The sequence below is a fragment of the Anser brachyrhynchus genome, assembly GCF_964034855.1.
Source record: "Anser brachyrhynchus genome assembly, chromosome: 27".
In the NCBI taxonomy this organism is placed as follows: Eukaryota; Metazoa; Chordata; class Aves; order Anseriformes; family Anatidae; genus Anser; species Anser brachyrhynchus.
Window position 1 is genome coordinate 5367328 of NC_137720.1, and position 22181 is coordinate 5389508.

The window sequence follows — 22181 nt, forward strand, 5'->3', positions numbered from 1 at the left end:
GTTTGCTTGGTTCGATGGGTGCCTGTTGGGTTTGCCATGGGTTTGCTTGGTGGGATGGGTGCCTGCCGGGTTTGCCATGGGTTTGCTTGGTGGGATGGGTGCCTGCCGGGTTTGCCATGGGTTTGCTCGGTTCTTTGGGTGCCTGCCGGGTTTGCCATGGGTTTGCTCGGTTCTTTGGGTGCCTGTTGGGTTTGCCATGGGTTTGCTTGGTGGGATGGGTGCCTGCCGGGTTTGCCATGGGTTTGCTTGGTTCGATGGGTGCCTGTTGGGTTTGCCATGGGTTTGCTTGGTTCTTTGGGTGCCTGCCGGGTTTGCCATGGGTTTGCTCGGTTCTTTGGGTGCCTGTTGGGTTTGCCATGGGTTTGCTTGGTTCGATGGGTGCCTGCCGGGTTTGCCATGGGTTTGCTCGGTTGTTTGGGTGCTTTCTGGGTTTGCCTTCCCTTACAGCCACCACTTCCCTGCCTCACTCCCCCAGACTGAGGACAAGGGGAGCCCAAATCCCCCGCTGGGGGTCACAGACCCGTATTTTGGTATATATCAGGCACAGATCAGGTGCTGGGGAGGCTGAGCCCAATGCTCCCAGTACGAACTCCTGCCTTACTAAAGCCTTACTAACGCCTTTCCCGCAGCCCCTCGGCTACGTGCTACACCCAGCCCCACAACGAGGGGGCCCGGGGGGCTGCCCTTTAAGGCCGAGCACGCTCCGGCACTTCCCTTTTCGCGCACCAAACCGCCCCCCCCCCCCACCCCCCCGGGATTTATTTCTACCCGGTGCCTGCCGGGGGGGGGAGGGACCCCCGGACCCCGGGTGCGGGACCCCGCTGCCCCCAGCCCCGGGCCGGCCGCGGAGAGGGGGTCTCGGGGCTGACCCCCCCCGCCCCGGGGCCCGGCCCCTCCCCGCCGCCCCGCCCCGGCCGCTTCCTTCCCTCCCTCCCCTTCCCGCGGCGCTGCCCGCCGGGACTCGTAGTCCCTCGGCTGCCGGCCCCGGCCAGGTCCGGTCCCGAGCTGCGCTCCCCGGCCCCGCTCCGCGCCCCCGCCTGTTGCTCCGCGCCCCGCGCCCGGCTCCGCGCCCGGCTCCCGGTTCCACTCCCGGTTCCACTCCCGGCTCCGCGCCCGGCTCCCGGTTCCACTCCCGGTTCCACTCCCGGCTCCGCGCCCGGCTCCCGGTTCCACTCCCGGTTCCACTCCCGGCTCCGCGCCCCGCTCCCGGTTTCGCGCTGCCCCCCTGTTGCTCCGCACCCGGCTCCGTACCTCGCTCCCCGCTCCGCACCCAGCTCCCGGTTCCGCTCCCGGTTCCACTCCCGGCTCCGCACCCGGCTCCGCGCCCTGCTTCCAAGGCTCCGCGCCGCCCCTGTTGCTCCTCGCCCTGCTCCCGGCTCCGCGCCCCATTCCCAGCTCCGCTCCCAGCTCCGCACCCCGCTCCCGGCTCCGCACCCAGCTCCCGGTTCCACTCCCGGTTCCACTCCCGGTTCCACTCCCGGCTCCGCTCCCAGCTCCGCGCCCCGCACCCGGCTCCGCGCCCTGCTTCCAAGGCTCCGCGCCCCCCCTGTTGCTCCTCGCCCCGCTCCCGGCTCCGCGCCCCATTCCCAGCTCCGCTCCCAGCTCCGCACCCCCTTCCCGGCTCCGCACCCGGCTCCGCGCCCCCCCCCCGTTGCTCCGCGCCCTGCTCCGTGCCCCATTCCCAGCTCCGCACCCCGGCCCTTCTGCCCCCCCCCCCCGCCACTGCGAAGCAGAACTCCCCCCCCCCGGGCTGGGGATGGCCCTTGGGGGGGCTGGGGATGGTTCTGGGGGGGCTCAGCCCCGCGGCAGGCACCGGGCCAGGAGCACGGAGGTGCTGCTCTCACCTTGCTGGAGGCTTCGTGGGGAGCTTTCGGCCAGGGAAGGGCAAAGCGGAGCCGTGGCCAAGGGGTCCCGTGGGGGCCCCACTCGGGACAGGTCGTGGCCAAAGGGTCCCGTGGGGGCCCCACTCGGGACAGGTCGTGGCCATGGGGGTCCCGTGGCAGCCCCCTCGGGACGGGCGGTTGGAGCGCTCACATCCAGCTGTGTCCCCGGGTTTGCTTTTTGCACTTTTAAAAACTCCCCGGGAGGCGAGCGCTGGAGGAGCGAGGCCGGGTCCGGTTCAGGGTCCGGGTCCTGGAGATAGGAGCAGGGTGGGGGGGTGGCGGGGGGGCCCTTCCTCGCAGCTGTGCTTTGAGGCAGGGTTAAAGCGTGCGCAGTGAGAACCTCTCAGGAACAGAGGGGCTGGGTGCCTGCACCCCTCCCCTGGCCCACCAGTGCCCACGCTGTCCCCATCCTCAGGATGAAGTCACCTGTGCGGTTTGGGCAGGCAGGTCGCTTTTTTTTGGGGGGTGTGTGGGGGGGTGAATCTGGGGTTCAGGATGGGCCCAGCGGATGGGAGCGGGGAGAAGGGTGTGGGTGAGGCTGGGCACCCCGTCTGCTCCTCCCTTTGCCTTTGCCTCGGCCCCTCTGCCACCGCAGCGCGGCTTCCCCGGCTCTTGGGGCGCCGTCACCCCAAGGCTGCTCCCTGCAGGACCCCCCCCTCTGCCCGGTGCCACCCGCCAGCCCCGGCCGAGCCCCGCTGAGCGATGGAGGGGGACCCCGCGCTGCGGCTCCGCGTCTTCGACCTCAACTGCTGGTGAGTCCAGAGTCCGACGGGGCTGCGGGGATGGAGACGGGGACAGCCACCCCAGGGGATGGGGGCCTTGCCATGGGGCTACCTTCCTGCCCCCTTTATTTTGGGTTCGCACCGCTCTCTCAGCCCCAAAAGGTCGCAAGGTGCTCAGCTGGGCAGTGCCCCTTGTCCCCGCTCCCCACCTGCACTCCCCCTTCTCCCACCAGGGAAGGGCCCCCCATTTGCACCCCATCTGTGCGTGGGTTTCCTTGACCTGCAGGCAGGAAAATCTGCCCCCAAACAGGCTCCCTGCTCGCCCCTCTTGTCCCCATGTCCCCATGAGGCCCTTTCCCCCTGCCCTCCCCTTCCCCCCCAGCTGCACCCTGCCCCGTATCATTACCGGCGCCCTCTCCCCCCCTCATTCTGGCTCCCCACGTGCCCCAAACCCACCCCCGTCCCCCCGAGCTGTCACCGCCCGCCCCTCTCCATCAGGGCCATCCGCTACCTGAGCAAGCGGCGCCCGGAGCGCATCCGGCTCATCGGGGACAGGCTGTGCCAGGAGGGCTTCGACCTGGTGCTCCTGCAGGAGGTGAGGCCACGCGTGAGCCGAGCGCGCCCGGTCTCAGCCCCGTAAGCCCAGGGGCGCCCGTCCTCCGCCCGTGCCGCTGTCCTGCAGGTATGGAGCGAGCGGGACTACGGCGACCTGAAGGCGAAGCTGGGAGGCTGCTGCCCCTTCTCCCATTATTTCCGCAGGTGAGAGGGGCCACGCTGCTCCCCCATTTCCCCCCCCCCCCGGGGTGTCCCCAGGGCTGTGCCGGGGGGGTTTTGCCCCGTGGAGAGACCACGGTGCGGGTGCTGTCGGTCTCCTGGCCCCGCGGCACCGGGGAGCACGGTGCGTGGGGACGCACGGCAGACCCACGGCTGGAGGGAGGGAGATATGGGGGGGGGGGGGGCACACGCTCACTGTGCCCCCCCCCGTCCCGCAGCGGTGTCATCGGCAGCGGGCTCTGCATCTTCTCCAAGTTCCCCATCCTGGACACGCTGCTCTACCAGTACTCGCTCAACGGTTACCCCTACATGGTGAGTGGGGTGGGGGCACGCGGCACCCCCCCCCCGGGGACCCCCACGGAGCCGCGCCAGCCCCCACCTCTCCCCTTCCCCTCCTCCAGCTCCAGCACGGGGACTGGTTCTGCGGCAAGTCCGTGGGGCTCGCCGTCATTAAGATCTCCGGGATCGTCTTCAACGTCTACGTCACCCACGTGAGCACCTCGGCGTGGCGGGGACACGAGTGGCCACACGCCGCCTTTGCTGTCCCCTCGCTGTAGCAATTGCATGGGGTGGGGGGGCTGCGTCCCCAAAGCCGGGCTGTGCAATGGGGTGAGGGTCCTTTTGATGGGGCCAGCCAGCAGCCACGGGACCCGAGAGACCCCCCCCCAAAGGGGCCGGGTGGGTTGCAGGGAGCCCCGGAGCAGCGGAGGAGCTGCAGGGGGAGGTCGTGGCCACTTTGCCCCCCCCCGTGCTTTTTGCAGCTGCACGCCGAGTACTGCCGGGAGAAGGACGCCTACCTGCCGCACCGCGTGGTGCAAGCCTGGGAGCTGCTGCAATTCATCCGGTGGGCGGCCGCGGACTGTGGCTGGGGGGGGGTACCGGGGGGGTCCCAGTTTTCCCCCTGCTGTGGCAGGGGAGGCTGAGCCGGTCCCGTCCCTACAGACACACGTCGAAGGCGGCCGACGTGGTGCTGCTGGGAGGGGACCTGAACATGCACCCCCAGGACGTGGGCATCCGGCTGCTGCGCTGCTGGACGGGGCTGCGGGACGCCTTCACCGAGACCAAGCGCTTCGAGGTGAGCGGCACGGGCTGAGCGGGGGGGCTCGAGGGACGCCCCCGTGCGCTGCCTGCCCCCCAGCGGGGTCCGTGGCCCTGCCGGGACGTGGCACGCGGTGCTTGCTCCCAGGGCTGCGAGGACGGCTGCACCCTGATCCCCAACAACCGCTTCACCGTCAAGTCGGAGCTGCAGCCCTTCCCGCTGGGCATCCGCATCGACTACATCCTCTACAAGGTGATGGGGGGGCCGGGATGGGGGTTTACGGAGAGGGACACATCCTGACCCCGCCGTGTCCCTGCCCAGGCTGGCTCCAGCTTCACGGTGAAGTGCGAGGAGCTGCAGACCACCACGGGGACGGCCCCGGGCACGGACATCCCCTACTCGGACCACGAGGCCGTGATGGCGACGCTGCACGTCCAGAGGACGGGGCAGGCAGCGGGTGTCACCCCCAGCACGGCCGGTAAGGGCGGGGGGGACACCACCAGCACCCCCCTTTTATTGGGGGTCCTGGTGAACAACTGACTGGCTTCGAGACAGGATATTTTGGGGATGCTTCCTCTTCCTGGGACGTCCCCTTTTGGGGAGGGAGCTGGCAGAGGGGCGCAGGGATGGGGAGAAAAAGGGTAGGGAGCGGGATGCCGCCCCCGCTGACCCCCCACACCCGCCTTGTCCCCGCAGTGCCGGCACTGGTGGAGGTGCTGAGCGAGGCGCGGACCGAGGTGCGCGTGGGGCTGCTGGCGGCGCGGCGGCAGCGCTACTCCTCGGGCAGGATGGCCCTGCTGGCCCTGCTGCTGCTGCTGCTGCAGGCCGCGGCCGCGCTGGGCGCCCTGGCGGGGCTGGCGGACGGGCAGCCCTTCCCCAAGCTGTCCTTCGCCCTGCTGGCCTTCCTCGCCCTCGGCGTCCTCCTCCTCGCCACCGGCCTCCACCTCTTCCACACCATCGAGGTGAAGATGCTGCAGGGCACCGAGGAGCAGATGCGGATGGCGCTGGGGGTGCTGCAGGAGCGCCCCGGCCACTCCTGACCGGGGCTGGGGGGTTCCCCCCCGGCCCCATCCCGACCCGGCTCGGGCCCTTTTTCTCCCTGACTTCGGGTTTTTGGCGAGCAGTGCTGCGGCAGGCTCGGTAGCGCAGGTTCCACAGCCGCCTTTTGGGGTGGAATTAAGGTTTTGGGACAAAACGTTTGCCCCCGTGGGAACCATAACGGAGGCAGGTTTTAATTATCTTTTTTAATACGCCCTTTCTGCCTGGGTGGACACCCTGGGGTGGCCAGGGGGGTGCGAGCACCTCGGCCTCCCCCTGCCTGGGGCAGCCCCAGGGGCTCCCCATGAGAGCTTTGGGCCACCCCGGCAGCCAGATTTGACTCAGAGAGAAAATAAAGGCGGTGTTTTAGCCCTAGGGCTGCATCTGGGAGGCTTTATTCGAAGGGAGGGAGGTTGCAGCAGGGCCAAAGGAAATGCAGCCGGGAAGGTGTGGGGGCACGGGAGGAACGGTTGGGCGAGGGCGGCCACGGAGGAGCCCACGCCCAGCACCCCCGTGGCTGCCCAGCACAGCCGGGGACTGCCATAAGCACCATGTCGCCAGGGGGGGACAGCCCTGCAGCACCTGGCGACTCCTTAAAGGTCCGAGAGATCAGTGCAAAGGTCACTTTGGCATCGGCAAGCAGCAAGAACCCCAAAGGGGCAAGGGGGAAACAGCCACCGGCGGCTCTTGTCCTCTGTGTCACACGCACGTGGTGCCAGCCCTGGGCAAAATCCACCGGGAGAGCTGCTGGTTAAATGTCCCCGTCCCCCTAAGCCTCACGTGGAGGTTTGTGACCCTGGTTTCCTGCAGGGGACGGGGACTGCGGCACCCAGAAGCAGAGCTGCAGAGCTGTGCGCTCAGCCCGCTCTGGCCATTGCAGGTCCCACTTGTAGAGCCAGATGGGTCGGGCTGGGATGGATGTCCCGAGCTGGGATGGATGTCCTGAGCTAGGATGGATGTTCCAGGTTGGGATGGATGTCCCGGGTTGAGATGGATGTCCTGGGTTGGGGTAGATGCCCCAGGTTGGGATGGAAATGCCAGATTGGAATGGATGTCCCGAGCTGGGATGGATGTCCTGAGCTAGGATGGATGTCCCGGGTTGGGATGGATGTCCCGAGCTGGGATGGATGTCCCGGGTTGGGATGGATGTCCCGAGCTGGGATGGATGTCCTGAGCTAGGATGGATGTCCCGGGTTGGGATGGATGTCCCAAGCTGGGATGGATGTCCTGAGCTAGGATGGATGTCCCGGGTTGGGATGGATGTCCCGAGCTGGGATGGATGTCCCGGGTTGGGATGGATGTGCCGGGTTGAGATGGAAATGCCAGATTGGGATGGATGTCCCGGGTTGGGATGGACGTCCTGGGATGGGATGGGTCTCCTCTGGTGGCTTCCCGGGGCTGCTCCCGATGCTGCCCCTACACACCTGGCATCTCCGCTGAGCTCTCCCCGTGGTGGCCGTGGTCACATCCTCACTGCCAGGAGCGAAGTCCTTTGGGGCCTGGGAGGGCCGAGGCACGGGGCAGGCTGGGTGCTGCTGGGGACCCCTCACCCGCCGGGACCAGGCGCAGCCTGTCCCGAAGAAGACAGCAGCACAGCTCGAGCACGAGGGGCTCTGCAGGACCAAAAGCTTCCCATGCCGCCGGTTGGGTCTGGGCAGCGTCCTCCTCGAAGGGGTCACAGCTGTGGGATCTCCATCGCCGGGCGAGACCCCCAATAACCCATGCGTTTTGGTTTTTTTCTCCTCTAGCAAGCTCTGTGCAGAGCCACTGCAGCCCACGCGTTTCACGCCCCCTGCAAATTTCGTTTTCAAGCAAGCACAAGGCAAAGGCGATCCAGCCACGCGTGGGGGACGCCCTCTCCGCACCCCAGAGCTGGGGGGGTGCTCCTCGGTGCCACCCCCGCGTGCATCCACCGGCGGGTCTGGCCCCTCCGCAGCAGCTTTTGGCAAGCGGGGACCTGGCTTTGCCACGGCAGCAGCTGCCCGCGAGGCAGCTCAGGGTGGTGGTCGGCCGGGGGGGGGGAAATCTGCTCACACCCCCCCCCGGGAGGAACCGGGGGGGTCCGTCAGGCGTGCAGCTCGCTGAGCCGCTTCTCCTCCTGCATCTGGATGAGGGCGTTGCGCTTGTTCACCACGTCCAGCAGCTGCGCCAGGATCTCCTTCTCGGCCACGCAGTCTTCGGCTGTCTTCAGGGCTTCTGCGGGAGCAGGGGGCTGTAGTGGGGCTGGGGGGGGGGTGTCCCAAGCCAAGCCTGGCCCCGCTCCCCCCATCCCGCACGGCTACTTACCCTCCTTTTCCATGTACCAGCGCAGCTGCTGGTCGAGCTGCCACTGCTGCTCCTCCAGCTTCAGCTCCTGCACCCTGCGGGGAGGGAAGGGGGGGTTCTGGGCATGGGGTCGGGGATTTTGGGGGGGGGTGGTCCCAGGCAGCCTCTCCCCCAGCCTTACGCAATCATGAGGTCCGACTCCTCGGACATCAGGCTGTTCTTCTTCTGCACCAGGTACAGCAGCTGGTTCATCCACTGCGTCTTCTGGTCGGCCGGGCTGCCTGTGGGGCGGCGGGGGGGGGGGGGGGGTGAGTAGGGTGCAGACCCCCAACCTTGGGCACCACGGGGCCCCGGCGCCCTGTCCTTACCTCCCTCATCCCGGAGGAACTTCTCCAGCTTGATGCCCTGCTGCTCCAGCTCGCGGAAGGTCACCTCGATCTCCTCCAGCCGCCTCTGGATGGCCTGCGAAGGGGAGGGCAGCGCTCAGACGTGGGCCAGAGCATCCCGGTGTATGGGATGGGGTGGGATGGGGATGGGATGGGGATGGGGATGGGATGGGGATGGGGATGGGGATGGGATGGGGATGGGGATGGGATGGGGATGGGGATGGGATGGGGATGGGATGGGATGGGGATGGGGATGGGGATGGGGATGGGGATGGGGATGGGGATGGGGATGGGATGGGATGGGGATGGGATGGGGATGGGGATGGGATGGGGATGGGATGGGATGGGGATGGGGATGGGATGGGGATGGGGATGGGATGGGATGGGATGGGGATGGGGATGGGATGGGGATGGGGATGGGGATGGGGATGGGATGGGGATGGGGATGGGGATGGGATGGGGATGGGATGGGGATGGGATGGGGATGGGATGGGATGGGGATGGGATGGGATGGGGATGGGATGGGGATGGGATGGGGATGGGATGGGATGGGGATGGGGATGGGATGGGGATGGGGATGGGGATGGGATGGGGATGGGGATGGGGATGGGATGGGGATGGGATGGGGATGGGATGGGGATGGGATGGGGATGGGATGGGATGGGGATGGGATGGGATGGGGATGGGATGGGGATGGGGATTGGGATGGGATGGGGATGGGATGGGGATGGGGATGGGGATGGGGATGGGGATGGGGATGGGATGGGGATGGGGATGGGGATGGGATGGGGATGGGGATGGGATGGGGATGGGATGGGGATGGGATGGGGATGGGGATGGGGATGGGGATGGGGATGGGGATGGGATGGGGATGGGGATGGGGATGGGATGGGGATGGGGATGGGATGGGGATGGGATGGGATGGGGATGGGGATGGGATGGGGATGGGGATGGGATGGGGATGGGGATGGGATGGGGATGGGATGGGGATGGGGATGGGGATGGGGATGGGATGGGATGGGGATGGGATGGGGATGGGATGGGGATGGGGATGGGGATGGGGATGGGATGGGATGGGGATGGGGATGGGGATGGGATGGGATGGGATGGGGATGGATTGGGGATCTGGCTCAGCCCATCAGGGCTACCTGGGCTTTGCAGAACCGCTTCATCTGTGCCTCCCGCACCCGGCGGGGCAGCGTGCGCTTGCAGGTGGCGTACTTCACGTCCCCGAGGATCGGGCACTGTAAAGGGACGCAGGGGTCAGGCAGGGCCGGCCCCGACAGCTCGGCATCAGACCGGTGAGAGCCCAGTGGGGTCACCGCCGTTTGGGGACAGCACTCACAGACTCGCCCATGGTGCCCAGGTCCAGGCCTTCCTTCTCCTCTGCCTCCTCCTCCTCCTCCTCCTCTTCCTCGCTGTCACTCTCCTCTGAATCTGCACCCCCGCAAAAAAAAAGAGCTGTTTCAGGCCGCCCAGCAGCAGTGGGGCATGGCAGGGTGCAGGAGGGCCCCGGAGATCCCAGCAGGCAGCCACCCACCTTCCTCCATGTCCACCTCGTGGTCCTCCTCCTCCTCCTCCTCCCAGGCACCCAGCCCCGGCCACAGGGCAGGCATGGCCTCGGGCGCCGCTTGCAGCCGCAGCCGGGCTGGCTTCGGGGGCGCCTCGGCCTCCGCATCTCCGGTGAGACTCAGCGTGGACAGGCTGAGCTTCTCCAGGGGCGAGAGGACGATCTTCCTCCTGCCTCCTCCCTCCTCAGCCTCCTCCACCTCCCGTCGGGGCTCTGCGCCGGGACCCTCGTCCTCCTCCGGGACGTCGTCCGGCCCCGAGGGCGGCAGCTCCTGCTCCTCCACCTCGCCGGTGCTTGCAGCATCCTCCTCTGCCCCGGGTTCTTCCCCCGGTTCCGGGGTTGCCGGCGGGGACTGCGGGGACCCGAGCACCTCCTCGCCCTCAGGGGACGCACAGGGGCTCCCAGCGTCCGAAAACGTGCGGTTGGCATTGACATCCTAGGGCAAAGCCAGGGGTGATGCACCGTGGGGCCAGAACGAGCACCCCCCCCCCCCCCCCCCCCGATCTTTTTGGGGCCAGATTTCATCGTCGGGGATTTACAGCTACTTACCCCATCGGGCAACACCGGGGGCTCACTGGGTGGCATATCCATACCGGGGGCGTTGGGGTAGTGAAGCAAGCAGTAAAAATGACCTGGAGCGGGGGCGCGAGCATGTGACGAGTGAGCGGAGAGATTGCAGAGCAGAAAGCCACCCGTCCCCAGCACCCCGTCCCCAGCACCCCGTCCCCAGCACCCCGTCCCCAGCACCCCGTCCCCAAGCCCTGCTCACCGTCCTCCTCGTGGAAGGCGTAGTCGCCCAGGCGCAGCGTGGCCCCGCACTGCCAGCACTGGAAGCAGCCGCGGTGGAAGAAGCGTCCCTCGGCGCTGGCCCGCTCCAGGATGTAGACGCGCCGGCCGCAGAAGTAGCAGGCGTCGCTGCTCTCCCCGCGGGCCGGCGGCTGCAGGGGGAGAGGGAGGGTTGCGGGGGCACGGGGTGGTGGCACCCACCCAGCCCCGGGGCTTTGCGGGTGCTGGGGAGGGGGGCATGGGGCTTTGCCCCCTCCCTCTGCCTCGCCGAGCTGCTCGCTGCTGGCACCACGGAGGGAGCGGCAGGTCTCGGCTCCCGAAAACCAGTTGGGTCAGGAAATTCGCTGGGAGGAGCCGCCAGCCCGTGGGCGTCCGCTTGTGCAGCCCCGGTCCCAGCCCTTGGCTTGGCCTCGTGTGCAGGAGGAGCCGCCGTGCTGCCACCCCCCCCCCCCACCCCGTGCCCACCCGGGTCCCCTCCCCAGGGCAAAGCAAGGACCAACCTGCCTGGGGTCCGTGGTGGCGGCTGGTGGCAGGCTGTGGTCACCATCCAGAGCCTCTCCGTCCAGCGCCGCGTCCACCTAAGAGCAGACCAAGGTGGGGGGCATCAGCACCCTTTGTCCCCCCCCGTGGGTTGCACCCCCCCGAAGCATCCTTCGTGGTGCACGGTGCGGACCCACCTCGGCGTCCCTGTGGCTCTTTTTGGCCTCGGGGTCCTTCTGGGCGCTCTCCTGCCGACATAAACGGGGGGCTCGGAGCTGGGGGGCACGGCCGTGGGGTGCCACGAGGGGCTGGGTGGCGGTGGGGGTGCTCACCTGGGCACGTTTGTGGGTCAGGGTGCGGCTCTTCTGCAGCTTGCTGAGGAAGAGGATGGCGCCCTTCGTGCCGCGGGGGGACAGCGGCTTCTTGCTGACCTCCTCCAGCGCTGCGCAGAGGGGACGTGCTGGGGATGCACCCTGACAGCGGGCAGCACCCAGCCGGCCCCCTGGGGGCTCAGGGTGGGATAACCCCCCCCCCCCCCAAATCCCGCACCTGGAGAAGGCTTGAAGGCTTCGTAGAACTGGCTGAGGTAGGTGATGAGCCCCAGGCGGTCGGGCTCCGCCATCGAGGCCATTTCGGTGCTGGAGAGGACGGGTTGGATGCCCAGCTCCTGCTCCGCCGTGTCCAGCATCATCTGGTGGAGCCCGACGGGATCCTGCGGGTCCACGGTGTGGAAATCCCTACGGGGAGGGTGGGCGCCGTGACGGGGGGGCTCCGCGGGGCGGGGGTCCCGGGGGCCGGGCACTCACACCAGGTCGGGGCGGAAGCGGTGGACGAGGGCGCAGAGGGCCAAGCCGCTGGTCCAGGAGGTGGTGAAGTCGGTCACCTCCACGCCGCGGTACCCGGCCGTGCTGGCCTGGCACCACCGCAGCAGCTCCTCGTAGGCGTCTCCGGAGACAGCTGGGGAGGCAGCACACGCGTCCCCATCCCACCCTGGGGGACACCCCCTCCACAAAGCCCCCCCCTACCCCCCTAACTTTAAATACAGCCCCCCCAGGGACCACCACCCCCCCTGCAACCTCCCCACCGCAAAGCTCAAGGAACGGGTTGATAAAGCACCCGTCGATATTTCATGGCTCAGCACCAGAAGGAAGGGGACAACCCCTGCTGCTGTCGGAGACGGCAGCGGGGGGGCCATGTCCCCACGGGGGTAGAGGGGACGGAAAGCAGCGGTGCCACCAGGATGGAGACGCTGGAGGTGCCGGGAGGAGCGCAGCGGCCGCCTGGAAGCCAGCCAGGGTTCCAGCGCGAGAGGAGGAGGATGGGGAGGGGAATCAGGGCAGGAGCCGCTCCGCCGTGGGCTGCCAGGGGGGTCCTGGTGGCGGGGAGGGGCTGGGGCAGGACCGTTCTCTCCTACCGGTGCTGAGCCGGTTGTCTCTCCTCTTCTTGTGGTCCACCTCCACCATGCCCACGAGGTAGAGGTCCCGGACCTGCCAGCGGGGACACGCAGGTCACCAACCGCACCGAGCCCTTGGCACCGTGCCGGGAGCTGGCCCTGGTGAGGGGGACACCCAGACCCCCCCCCCGCTACCAGCACCTCCCCAGCACCACCTGCATTCCCAGTGGGAAGTGCGTTACGCTCCCTGGGGACCTACAGCCTCAGCCTGACACCCCTGGGGGAGAGGGAACCTTGCAAACCGGTGTCACCCGGTGTCACCCGGCCCTCGGTGGGGGCTAAGCAGGATGGTCGCTCTCCTCCGTGCCCGAGCGGGGCTGGGAAACGGAGAGCTGGGGCTCTGCACCCCAAAACCCCCTAAAGCTCGGGGCCGGGTACCTGGTTGGCTTTGATGGCGTGCAGGTTGATGTTGGGGTAGCGCGTGGCCGGGTCGATGCTGTACTGGCTGATGTTCTTGTTGGTGTTGTCCGGGGAGGTTTGCGAAAGGTGCTGGTAGATGCTTTCCCTGGGCGTGGGGGAACAGCGCTGGGTGCCACCGCGGGGACACGGCCCCTTTTTGGCCACCCCACCACCGAGGACACAGAAATCCCGGTTTGGGATCAGCCCAGCGGGACGGGGCGGGGGGGGGGGGGGGGCTCTCACCTCTCGGCCAGCACCTCCAGCGGGGGGGTCCCGGCCGCCCACCGCCGCACCATCCACGCCGCATCGAAGGCGGCCAGGAAGCCCCTGGCCACGCCGGTGCCCAGCGGCCAGAAGGGCTGCGGAGAAAAAGGCGAGAGAGGGACGGGGCTGGAGCCGTGCGGCCGGTCGGGGCGGCTGGGAGGAGGCGCGGAGCTGCCGGGCTTGGCCGGAGATGAAAGCGGGGAGAGACAGCGAGACGCGCGGGGAGCGGACGGACAGACGTCTCCTCCCCAGCCCCACGGCTGCAGCCAGACGCTGCCGCCGATGCAGTCACGTCTGGGGAGGAGCCGGGCTGCTCCTCCAACCCCAAACATCTCCGGTGGGGATGCAGAAGGGACGACCCCCCCCATCCCCACCAAAGCATCCCGCTACCGGGGAAATGCTTTGGGGACGCAGCCCCAGATGCTTCCATTACTGGGGAGCGTGCCCGTGGGGGACGAGGTGCGGCGGGCAGCCGGGGCGAGAAGCACTCGGGGATGGGGAACACGCCGCAATAAACGCATCGGGCAGCCCTTGCTGGGAGAGGGGAAACCGAGGCACGGCCCTCACCTCCACCAAGCAGTCGCCCACCAGCCCGAGCAGCAGGCGCGCCCCGTTGTGCTCCCGCACCAGCGCCGCGTTCTCGGAGCGCGTCATGCAGGTGAAGTCGAACATGTCGACGTCCGGCAGGGCCCGGTGGTTGAGGGCGAACTCCAGCTCGGGCAGGCGGTAGTTGGTGGAGAAGTTGGCGGCTTCCTTGGCGTAGCTGAGGAGGGCGTCCCGGTTCACGTTCTCGTCGGACAGGAGGCTCTCGATGTCCGGTTTGTCCTGCGGGGATGGGGACGGGGTGAACGCGGTCAGGCTGCGGGCGGTGGCGTTTGTCCCCCCAGCCCAGGGGGACAGGCAGCTCCTGGGGCCGGATCCTGCCCGCCTCACCTGCAGGATCACCCCCTTCTTGAGCAGGCTCTGCTTCTTGGCCGTCATGACGAAATAGTGAGTGTCGTCCTTGTAGTAGACGATGTTTTCCAGGTCGATACCTGGCGATGGGGAAGGGGCTGAGCCGAGCCGTGTGGGGCCACCAAACGTCCCCTGCGTGGGGGCACCGTGCGGGGATGCTCATCCCACCCCAGGGGGGGGGACATTCAGGGCTGAGACCCAGGTTACACCGGGGGATAAATGGGAGGCACCCTATGGGGACACGCATCCCACCCCAGGGGGGGCATCCCAGTTGCACCGGGGGATAAATGGGAACCCCCCCAGGCCCTCCGTCGCCGCTCGGGGACCGCCGACCTGTTTTGTTGTAGAGGTTCTGGAAGAACTTCTGGTTGTAGATCCGCGCCACGCCGCTGATCTCCGACACCTCCACCTCAGCCCGGCTGTTGCGGTTGACGAAGTTGGTGGTGATGCCGATGGCCACCTTCCCCCGCGTCTCCTTCCGCTTGAACCCTTCGGGGACGAACTTGCCGCCGCCGGCCGAGATGAGGACGTCGAACTCGTAGTGGCTGAGGGGAGAGGAGCTGGGCTGCAGCACAGCCCGCCAGCCGCCTGCGGAGAGCGGGGAGGGGGGTCACGGCGTGGGGCTGGGCTGGGGTGGGCACCATTTGCGCCTCGTCCCCTCCCCGAAGGGCTCAGAGCCACCGCCGCAGCCCCGTCTTGGTCCCCGGGGACGCCGCCGGTGCCTTACCCTGGCCGTCCCCCTTGCTGGCGGGGGGCAGGAGGTCCTTGAACTGCACGTTGATGTGCACCTCCACGCCCAGCAGCAGGGCCACCTTCAGCAGGATGAGCTGGAGCTGACGGATGCCTGCGAGGGGACAGGGGGCACCGGGAGCTGCACCCACATCCGCGTGTCCCCCGCCCCGGTCCCCGGGGGGAGCACCCCAGCACCCGACTCACTGATGTGATCCAGGGTGCCGGTGCAGAAGCGCCCGTAAAACTTCTTGGCGCCCAGCGCCCGCAGGTCGTGGATGGTGAAGGGCCAGAGGTGCAGGACGTTGTTGCGGGAGAAGGCGTCGCGCTTCTCCAGCAGCACCACGCGGGCGCCCAGCAGCGCCAGCTCGATGGCCGCCCGCAGCCCGCAGGGGCCAGCCCCCACCACCAGGCACTGCGGAGGGGACGGGCGGTGGGGTGGGGGCGAGTCCTCCCCGTGACCACGGAGGGGGGGGCAAATCTTGGGGCTCAGCATCTCCCCTCACCCCCTCCTAGCGCAGGATCCGGCCCTCCCCGTTCCCCTCTTCCTTGCTCCCTGCAAAGCGGGGGCCCTGCGGGGTGACCCCCCCTCCTCCCCCGGCTGAACCTTGCCTTTGCGCGGGGGCAAATTGCAGCGGCAGCAATTAAATGCTGGCCGAGATAAGGCACCCACGCTTCCCCTCCGCAGCAGATGGGGAACGGGGAAATTCTCGCCAGCATCGGGCTCTGAAGCTTGAAGTCCCGCCAGCCGGGAGGTGACAGGGCACCGGCAGCGGGGACAAAAGCTGTCAGCCCTGGGAAAGGGGGCAGAAGGGGAGTCCCCAGCCCCAGGGGGACACCCGATGCTGGCTCCCTAAGGGCTCGGTACGTCCCCCTGACCCTTCGTAGCCCCCGTGGGACTGTCCCCGGGGTGGGGACAGGAGGGATGTGGCTGAACGGGTGGCGCCTCACGCCACGGAGGGGCAGCAGGGCTAATTAACAACCCCAGCAGCATCCCAAAGGGCACATCCCGCACCCCCAGGGTGCGAGTGAGGACGTCCCAGCAGATGCCCTCACCCTGGGGACACAGCACAGGGCACGGAGGGACCCAAACCCACACCCCACGGCCACCGGTACCTTGGTGTTGGCGCAGGCCGTGCCTTGGTCGTAGTCCTTGTGCCCGGCTTTCTTATCCAGCTTGCTCCACAGGGCCTTGGCGTTCCAGTAGTTGAGGCCAGCCTTGAGGCCGTGGTAGAGCTGCAGCCCGCTGCCCTGCAGCCCCAGCTGCCGGCACAGCTCCCCAAAGCAGCTCAGCACCTCCCGGCACTGCCCGGCCCGCAGGAAGCTCTCGAACAGGGCATGGGCCGGGTTGGCCGGCTCGCCGTCCGGCACGCTCATCCCGCCTCAGCTGGCAGCCTGGTGGGACAGCAGGGATAATCAGGGACAGCAGGGACAAGTGGGGACAGCAGGGACGAGCGGGGGACCCCCCGGAGCCCCCATCCTTCCCGGGGATGCTGCAGGACCTGGTGTCTCGGCGCGAGGTTTCCCAGCGGGGGCTGCAGCCGTCGCGGACCCCGTGGTGATTTGGGTGACGGTGACGCCGAAATCTGTCCTCTTTCCGACGGCGTTTGGCTGAGCCTCCCCCGGGTGCTGCACCCAGCGAGCCGCGGTGTCACCCCGCTGCGGGTGACGTCAGGGGAGGGGACGGGGACGGCTGCGGGTGGCGAGCGGCTTCCTCTGCGCCGCGTGTACCTGCAGCGACCGAGAGCAGAGCGGGGAGGTTTGGAGCAAAGACGCCGCTTCCTTCCTCCTCGCGACGGGGCAGCCAAGGGGCCCCGGCTGCCAGGATAAACCGCGGGGCCCCAGTTTAGCAGCTGCCCCCAAAAAACCAGCAAAACCCGGCCGCTCAGCACCCACGGGGCAGGAAGGAGCGGGGTGGGTTTTGCAAGCAGAGAGGGGAGATTCGCGCCCACCTCCGCCTCCGCTGCCCCAGTGGGGCGGAAGCTGCCAGCCTCGAGGCATGCAGAGACGAGCAGGGAGGAAGCGACGGGGGGGAAATGAAAAATAAGAAAACCACAGCACCGATGGCCCCGGCAGTCATCTTCTCTGCGAGAGCCGGGGAGCAGAGCATCCCCCAAACCCTCCCCGTGCCCAGCATCTCCCCGTGCGCTCCCTGCAGCCGCCCAGCGCCCGGCGCCGTCCCCAAGCCCCGGTGCCACCGCGAGCCGAGCGCCATCCCGTGCCACCTTGTCCTGGCACAGCCCGCAGCACGAAGCTTTGCCCTCTCCAGCCATCCCCGAACCCCGGGGCTGGGAAATCCTCGCCAAACCCCGGGGCTGGGAAAACCTCCCCAGCCCCGCACGGCAGCCGGCGAAGGCAGCGAGGAGGAGCAGCCTGGTGAAAAGTCTCGCCCAGGAGCCGCCGCGCTCCTACCTTTGAACCATTGAGCTTTGCCCTCACGCAGAGCTCCCCGAAGGCAGCGGCCGGCCCCACGGCTCCTCAGCGAGGTGCCGGAGGGGGGGAAGGACGCCGCAGGGGGAAGGACGCCGCAGCCGAGCCGCGCTGCCTTCGGCGGGGCAGGGAGAGGCGTTTCGGCGCTGGAGAGCCCGAATTCCAGCTGGTTTTCAAGCCCGGTCTCCTTCCGACGGTGCCTCAGAGGACGCAAAGTGATTGTGCACCTCCCGAGCATCACAAACAGGAAACCTCAGCATTTTAACCTCTTCCTGCCTGGGCAGACACAAGGACGAAGCAGCCAGCTGGGCTGGAGCAGGTGCCCACGGGTCCCCAGGGTGGCGGCGCGGGGACGAAGGGCACGAGCCACGCATTCGTGGCACCGGGGGCAGATTTCCAAGCACCCTCCGTGTGGTGCCAGGGGGAAAAAAGGAGCAGAGAAGCCAGGGGAAACTGAGGCAGTGCTGCCAACCTGACCGGAGCAGGCAGGCACGCCAGCCCACAGCTTCCTTCCCTCCTCCACCCCGGGAGGCTGCTCCGGGCACTGCGGCTTTTCCCCGGGGAGCTCACGATGCCGCAGACACGCAGCACCCCGGGGCAGCGGGGCAGGACGGGGGCCATAAAGCACCCACGCTGGGAGCACCCCTTCCATCTTCAGCCCTCGGTTCCCCCCCCCCGGGACGGGAGCTCCCCGTGCCAGGGAACTTTTCCAGCCCCGGCGCGTTGGGCTCGGCGAGGAAGCTCGGAGGAGGCAGAACAACAAGCCTCGTGTTACACCGAGTTTCCTACGGAAGCGATGCTCGGGCTGGCACTCCGCGTCCCCTCTGGCATGCCTGAACCCCCCACGATAATTTCAAGCAAGGGCAGAAACCTCCCCGGATACCCGGCTCCTGCAGATCTGCTGCAAATAAAGAGCCTGCAGCCCACAGGGGCTGGTGCCAGCCGGGGCGGGGGGGGCACGGTGCTGAGCCGGGCTGCCCCCCCCCCCCAGCTCTGCTCTCCCCACGCCCCAGCGTGACTGCTTTTTTTTGCATTTCTGCCTTTAAAACCGCCCCGGCGAGGCAGAGGGAGGAGGTGGGGGTTGCAGCCAGCCCTGACTCAGCTCGCGGTGGCTCCGGTCGGGGCGGCTGCAGAAACGCAGCCCTCAGGGACGTCACCCGGGGCTGGGGCACGCAGAGCAACCCCACAGCAGGGATGCCCCGTTTCGCTTACGGGGTCACCCCCCCACACACACACACACCTTGTCCTTGCCTGCTAGGAAAAGGCAGGGAAGCTGTCGTGGGGTTTCTGGGCTGCCAGCAAACACACGTGTCCTCCAGGCACATGGAAAGAGGGTGGGAAAGGACACGGGTCTGCGGTGAGCTAATGCGGGCTGGGAGGGTTTCCAGCAGCAGCAGCAGCAGATTGCCTCGCAGCTGGGCCTCTCCCCTTGCTGGTGAGGGGGCTCCCAGCACGGACCGGGCTGCTCTGGGTCGGGGATCCAGCCCGGAGAGCCCAGCGGCCAGGCTGCTGAGCCCAGCCCGGACCTCGGGAAGGTCCTTCCGGGGTCTCCGGCTCGATCAGCGCCATGGGCAGGACGGAGCAGCCCTCAGGACCACCCAAATCCTGTTTGGACCCTGGGGGACAGCCCCAAATCCTGTTTTCGGTGACTACCCCCCTTGCACTGCTGCTGGAAGGGCTAAAGGCAGCGGGCGGTGCTCTTCCCATCCTCATCACCGCGCTCAGGGGGAGCAGCGAGGCCACTGCCCCGGGAAGCGCCCTCCTCCCCGGCATGGCTCCGGGCACGGAGATGGCCCCAGCCAACGCCCAGAAGCCGGCCCTTATCTGGCCCGGCTTTAATCCTTGCAGGAAGGAGAAAAATCAGGCGGCCGCTCCGGTTGGAGCCGGGGAGCGTGTGTGTGGGCACGTCCTGGCCGAACCCTCGGCTCGTGGCAGCTCCGGGCTCTGCAGCAGTGCCCGAGCCCCCCTCATTCCCCGGGGCGCGGCTGCTGGGAGAAGGGCGAAGGACAGGGACAGACCTGTCACTGGTCCCAGCGAGGGGCTGGCTGCTGAAAAAAAACAACACCCTGGGAAGCTCATGCTGAAACCCCCGGGGTACCGAAATCCCCAGGGTACCAACCACGGGCAGGTCCCAGCTGCGGCTCCTGCGGCCACCGCCAGCAGAAGCGTGCCCTTCTCGGGGCATTTTGGCACCGTCCTTTGCAGGGGATCCCCGAAACCACAGCCCAGCCCCGTCAGAGGTCGCTCCAGGGTATCTCACCCCCCCCAGCCTCCGAGCTGCTCAGCGCCAAGGGCTCGCCTTCGTCCCCCCCGCTCAGCGCCACCCCCTTGGGGCGCGCAGGAAGAGCTGCCTCCCGCGGCCGAGTTTTGCTGCAGGAGGAAGTCTGCGAGCAGCCAGCCTCCGCGTCTCTTTCCTCCTCCCGCTCCTCCTTCATCTCCAGCCCCAGCTGTCCCCGCGGGACCACCAGTCTGACCGCGGCCAAGGGTACGGGGACAGCTCCATCCCTCGCCTGACGCAGTTTTACACCAGCACGCTTCCGGGAAGCGCTTGGGCCGGGGCCGAGAATGGCTGCAGGCAAAAATAACTCAGCGCGGCCTCTGCTCCGGCCTCCTGCTGCTGGGGATGCTCTGCCACCAGAGCAGCAGCAGATGTGCGGGGGGGGGACAGCGGGCTCGCGAGCCCCAAGGTCTCTGCACCCCAAAAAGCGGGGCTGGGGCAAAACAGTGGGTGGAGAGAGATGGAGAGGAGGCCAACAGAGCATCCTCCTGGGATGGGGGAAGCCCCTCTCCCTTTTCAAGGCTCTTCCTGCTCGGCACTGGGAGCACTGGTGCTACTGGGGAAGGGTCCAGGAGGAGGAGGGGGGCTGCTCCCTTTTCCCTCTGCCCCGCGGGGAGCAGAGCCGAGGGGCTGGCAGCGAGGACCGGGGGGACCCTGCTGCCCCTGGGGACACTCAGAGGGGCTTCAGGGAGACCCCTCACCTGTCCTGGGGGGGGGACAAAGCGCTCCCACCGCCACCGAGCAGCCCCACACGGCACCCTGGGGAGCGCTGCTGGTGCACAGCGGGGCTGAGCACCCCCCCGGTGCGCGCCCCCACCCCAAAATCACCCCTCGGGGTCCGGCAGCGCGATGCTCCCGGGATGGGGTGCTGTCCGGGATGTCCCCTGGGAAGGGGGCAGCGGGGTGCTCCCCTCCCCACCCCGGGGATGCTCTGCCCGTCCCCTCCCCACTCACCTCCAGGGCTCGGCGCTCGGGGAAACTGAGGCACGGCGCGGGGCTGGGGCCAGGCAGGAAGGGGCTGCCCCTTTCCCTCCCCTCTCCTCCTGCTTCCCTGGCCTCTTCCTCCTCCTCCTCCTCCTCCTCCTCCCCACCGCGGGGACCGGGCTGCTGGAAGGCGGCGCTGGGAACAGCCCAGCCGGGGAGAGGAGGGGCAGGGCGGCCGCGGGGGCTGCCCGGCTTTGTGCTGCTGCTTTTTTTTTTTTTTTTTTTCTATTATTTATTTATTTATTAGCTGCAATTGTGGGTTTTGAGAGCAGCTGTGGAGGCTGCAGCGCCGGAGCTCCCTCCTCCTCCTCCTCCCCTCCCCAGCCTGGGGGTCCCAGCCCTGGGGGAAGGCCGGGGCAGGGATGCGCAGCACAACCCCTGCCGCGTTTTGACTTCTGGGCTGAGAAAGCAGCCTTTTGGCAAAGCAACAGGAAAGGTTCCGCCGGTGAAACGCACCGTCTCGCTTTCCGCCCCGTACTTCCCCCTCCGCCCCCAGAAATAGAGCCCGGGAGCCAGGTCCTGCTCCGGGCGGGGGGGGAGGCGCTCAGCCCCGTCCCCAAACGAGCCACCCGTGTCCCCGAGCGCTGCTGCTCTCGGGGAAACTTTGGGGACAAGGTTTCCACCTTGGGTGAAGGATCCCGGGGGGGGGTGACAGTACCTTGAGTACCAGAGGATGGAACCCCTGGGTCACCGAAGGTTGCTCCTGGCCGGGTGTTTTGGGGGATTTTTCCGACGGTGGCCTCCTCGGGGTGCTTCTGGCCACTTGCCCCATACTGGGGCAAGCAGCTGGGCGAAGGGGCTCGCGGGCCGGTGACGCACGGTGACAACCTGCCACGAGGCTGCGGTGACTCAGGGACACGGGGCGAGCTGGCACACGGAGCCGGGGCTACGTCGGCAGCCCGTGAGTCACCCGCGGCGCTGCCTGAGGCCACGGGGACACGGGACGGCCGGCCCAACACCTCCATCCCTCCTCCCCGCAGCCCTTTGGGGTGTCCTCACGGGGGTCCTGGTGCAGGACCCTCACCCACAGCCCCCTCACAGCCAGGCTGGGGTGTTTCGAGCCCCCCAACCCCGTGCAAATCCCCTGGGGTGCAAGCACGGCGGAGCACGACGGAGGCGCGAGAGGCCAGGGCGGACACGGAAATGGGGCGGCTGCGGGAAGCTGGGCACTTTTCCCAGGCACGGGAGCTGTCGGAAACAGCTCCCTCTGTTTGCAAGCCCTTCGTGGCGCTTACAAACACGGCTCGCCGCTAATCGGCTCCTTCCAGGAGCAGGTTTTTCCCCCCCGGGGGGACGGCTTGCTGGGAAGCAGCACTCGATTTTAATCACGGGGGCAGAAGAACCAGAGGCACAAATCGCCGGCTGCTCTGGAGGGCCCCAGGAGTGCCCACGCCGGGGCTGGGGACAGGGACGGAGGTGGCGGCGGCCCCCAAAACGTGGGGAGGAGGAGAGCAGCATCAGCCCTTGGTGATGAGCGCCCCCAGGCAGCAGGGACCAAGGGTGTGCCACCGCAATGGCACGGCTGGGACGCAGCTCTAATGCCAACCTGCTGGCCCCAGGCAGCCTGGTCTGTGTCCCCAAGGAAAAGGGGACACGCGGGCACATCCCCGTAGCCCTCCGTGTGCCTTGAGAACAAGGAAACTCCTGGCAGGGATGGGGGCTGCTGCGGCTCCCTGTGCCCTTCATGCCTACAAACTGGCTCCAACCCACCCTCAGCTCCTAGCACAGGGCATCGCCCCCTGCTCCG

General features: G+C 68.0%; 2 protein-coding genes across 9 annotated transcripts; one reads left to right on the forward strand and one right to left on the reverse strand.

Annotated features, from left to right (window-relative positions):
- The first annotated feature begins 911 nt into the window (after positions 1 to 911).
- On the forward strand, positions 912 to 5833 carry SMPD2 (sphingomyelin phosphodiesterase 2). Of its 3 annotated transcripts, XM_080569195.1 has the most exons (11): positions 922 to 992; positions 2531 to 2635; positions 3104 to 3200; positions 3288 to 3364; positions 3598 to 3691; positions 3781 to 3870; positions 4141 to 4223; positions 4322 to 4454; positions 4566 to 4670; positions 4740 to 4896; positions 5115 to 5833. In XM_080569195.1, exons 2-11 carry the CDS (start codon positions 2586 to 2588, stop codon positions 5456 to 5458), a joined length of 1230 nt encoding a protein of 409 aa, XP_080425321.1. In that variant the 5' UTR covers positions 922 to 992; positions 2531 to 2585; the 3' UTR covers positions 5459 to 5833. The 3 variants fall into 3 exon arrangements, with proteins under 3 accessions (XP_080425320.1, XP_080425321.1, XP_080425319.1); XM_080569194.1 differs by lacking the exon at positions 4141 to 4223 and having other exon boundaries at positions 912 to 992; XM_080569193.1 differs by lacking the exons at positions 922 to 992; positions 4141 to 4223 and having other exon boundaries at positions 2427 to 2635.
- Positions 5821 to 22115, reverse strand: MICAL1 (microtubule associated monooxygenase, calponin and LIM domain containing 1). Of its 6 annotated transcripts, none has more exons than XM_080569149.1 (26): positions 21093 to 22115; positions 17155 to 17448; positions 16245 to 16473; positions 15859 to 16137; positions 14950 to 15157; positions 14741 to 14857; positions 14347 to 14601; positions 13993 to 14093; positions 13627 to 13884; positions 13039 to 13154; positions 12775 to 12901; positions 12358 to 12430; positions 11750 to 11900; positions 11493 to 11680; positions 11276 to 11385; positions 11141 to 11191; positions 10964 to 11041; positions 10447 to 10615; positions 10227 to 10309; positions 9648 to 10113; positions 9453 to 9544; positions 9256 to 9351; positions 8090 to 8183; positions 7903 to 8002; positions 7743 to 7816; positions 5821 to 7652 (listed from the first exon to the last, which is right to left on the reverse strand). In XM_080569149.1, exons 4-26 carry the CDS (start codon positions 16117 to 16119, stop codon positions 7522 to 7524), a joined length of 3399 nt encoding a protein of 1132 aa, XP_080425275.1. In that variant the 5' UTR covers positions 16120 to 16137; positions 16245 to 16473; positions 17155 to 17448; positions 21093 to 22115; the 3' UTR covers positions 5821 to 7521. The 6 variants fall into 6 exon arrangements, with proteins under 6 accessions (XP_080425275.1, XP_080425276.1, XP_080425274.1 ...); XM_080569150.1 differs by lacking the exon at positions 21093 to 22115 and adding an exon at positions 20405 to 21061 and having other exon boundaries at positions 17155 to 17444; XM_080569148.1 differs by lacking the exon at positions 21093 to 22115 and adding an exon at positions 20405 to 21061.
- Between the last annotated feature and the right edge of the window lie 66 nt (positions 22116 to 22181).

Coding starts and splice junctions, on each gene's coding strand:
- SMPD2 (XM_080569194.1), top strand. CDS start 2,586: ATGGAGGGGGACCCCGCGCTGCGGCTCCGCGTCTTCGACCTCAACTGC. Junction 2,636..3,103: donor GTCTTCGACCTCAACTGCTG/GTGAGTCCAGAG, acceptor CCTCTCCATCAG/GGCCATCCGCTACCTGAGCA. Junction 3,365..3,597: donor TTCTCCCATTATTTCCGCAG/GTGAGAGGGGCC, acceptor CCCGTCCCGCAG/CGGTGTCATCGGCAGCGGGC.
- MICAL1 (XM_080569152.1), bottom strand. CDS start 16,119: ATGAGCGTGCCGGACGGCGAGCCGGCCAACCCGGCCCATGCCCTGTTC. Junction 14,858..14,949: donor CGGCACCCTGGATCACATCA/GTGAGTCGGGTG, acceptor GTCCCCTCGCAG/GCATCCGTCAGCTCCAGCTC. Junction 7,817..7,902: donor GAGTCGGACCTCATGATTGC/GTAAGGCTGGGG, acceptor CCCTCCCCGCAG/GGTGCAGGAGCTGAAGCTGG.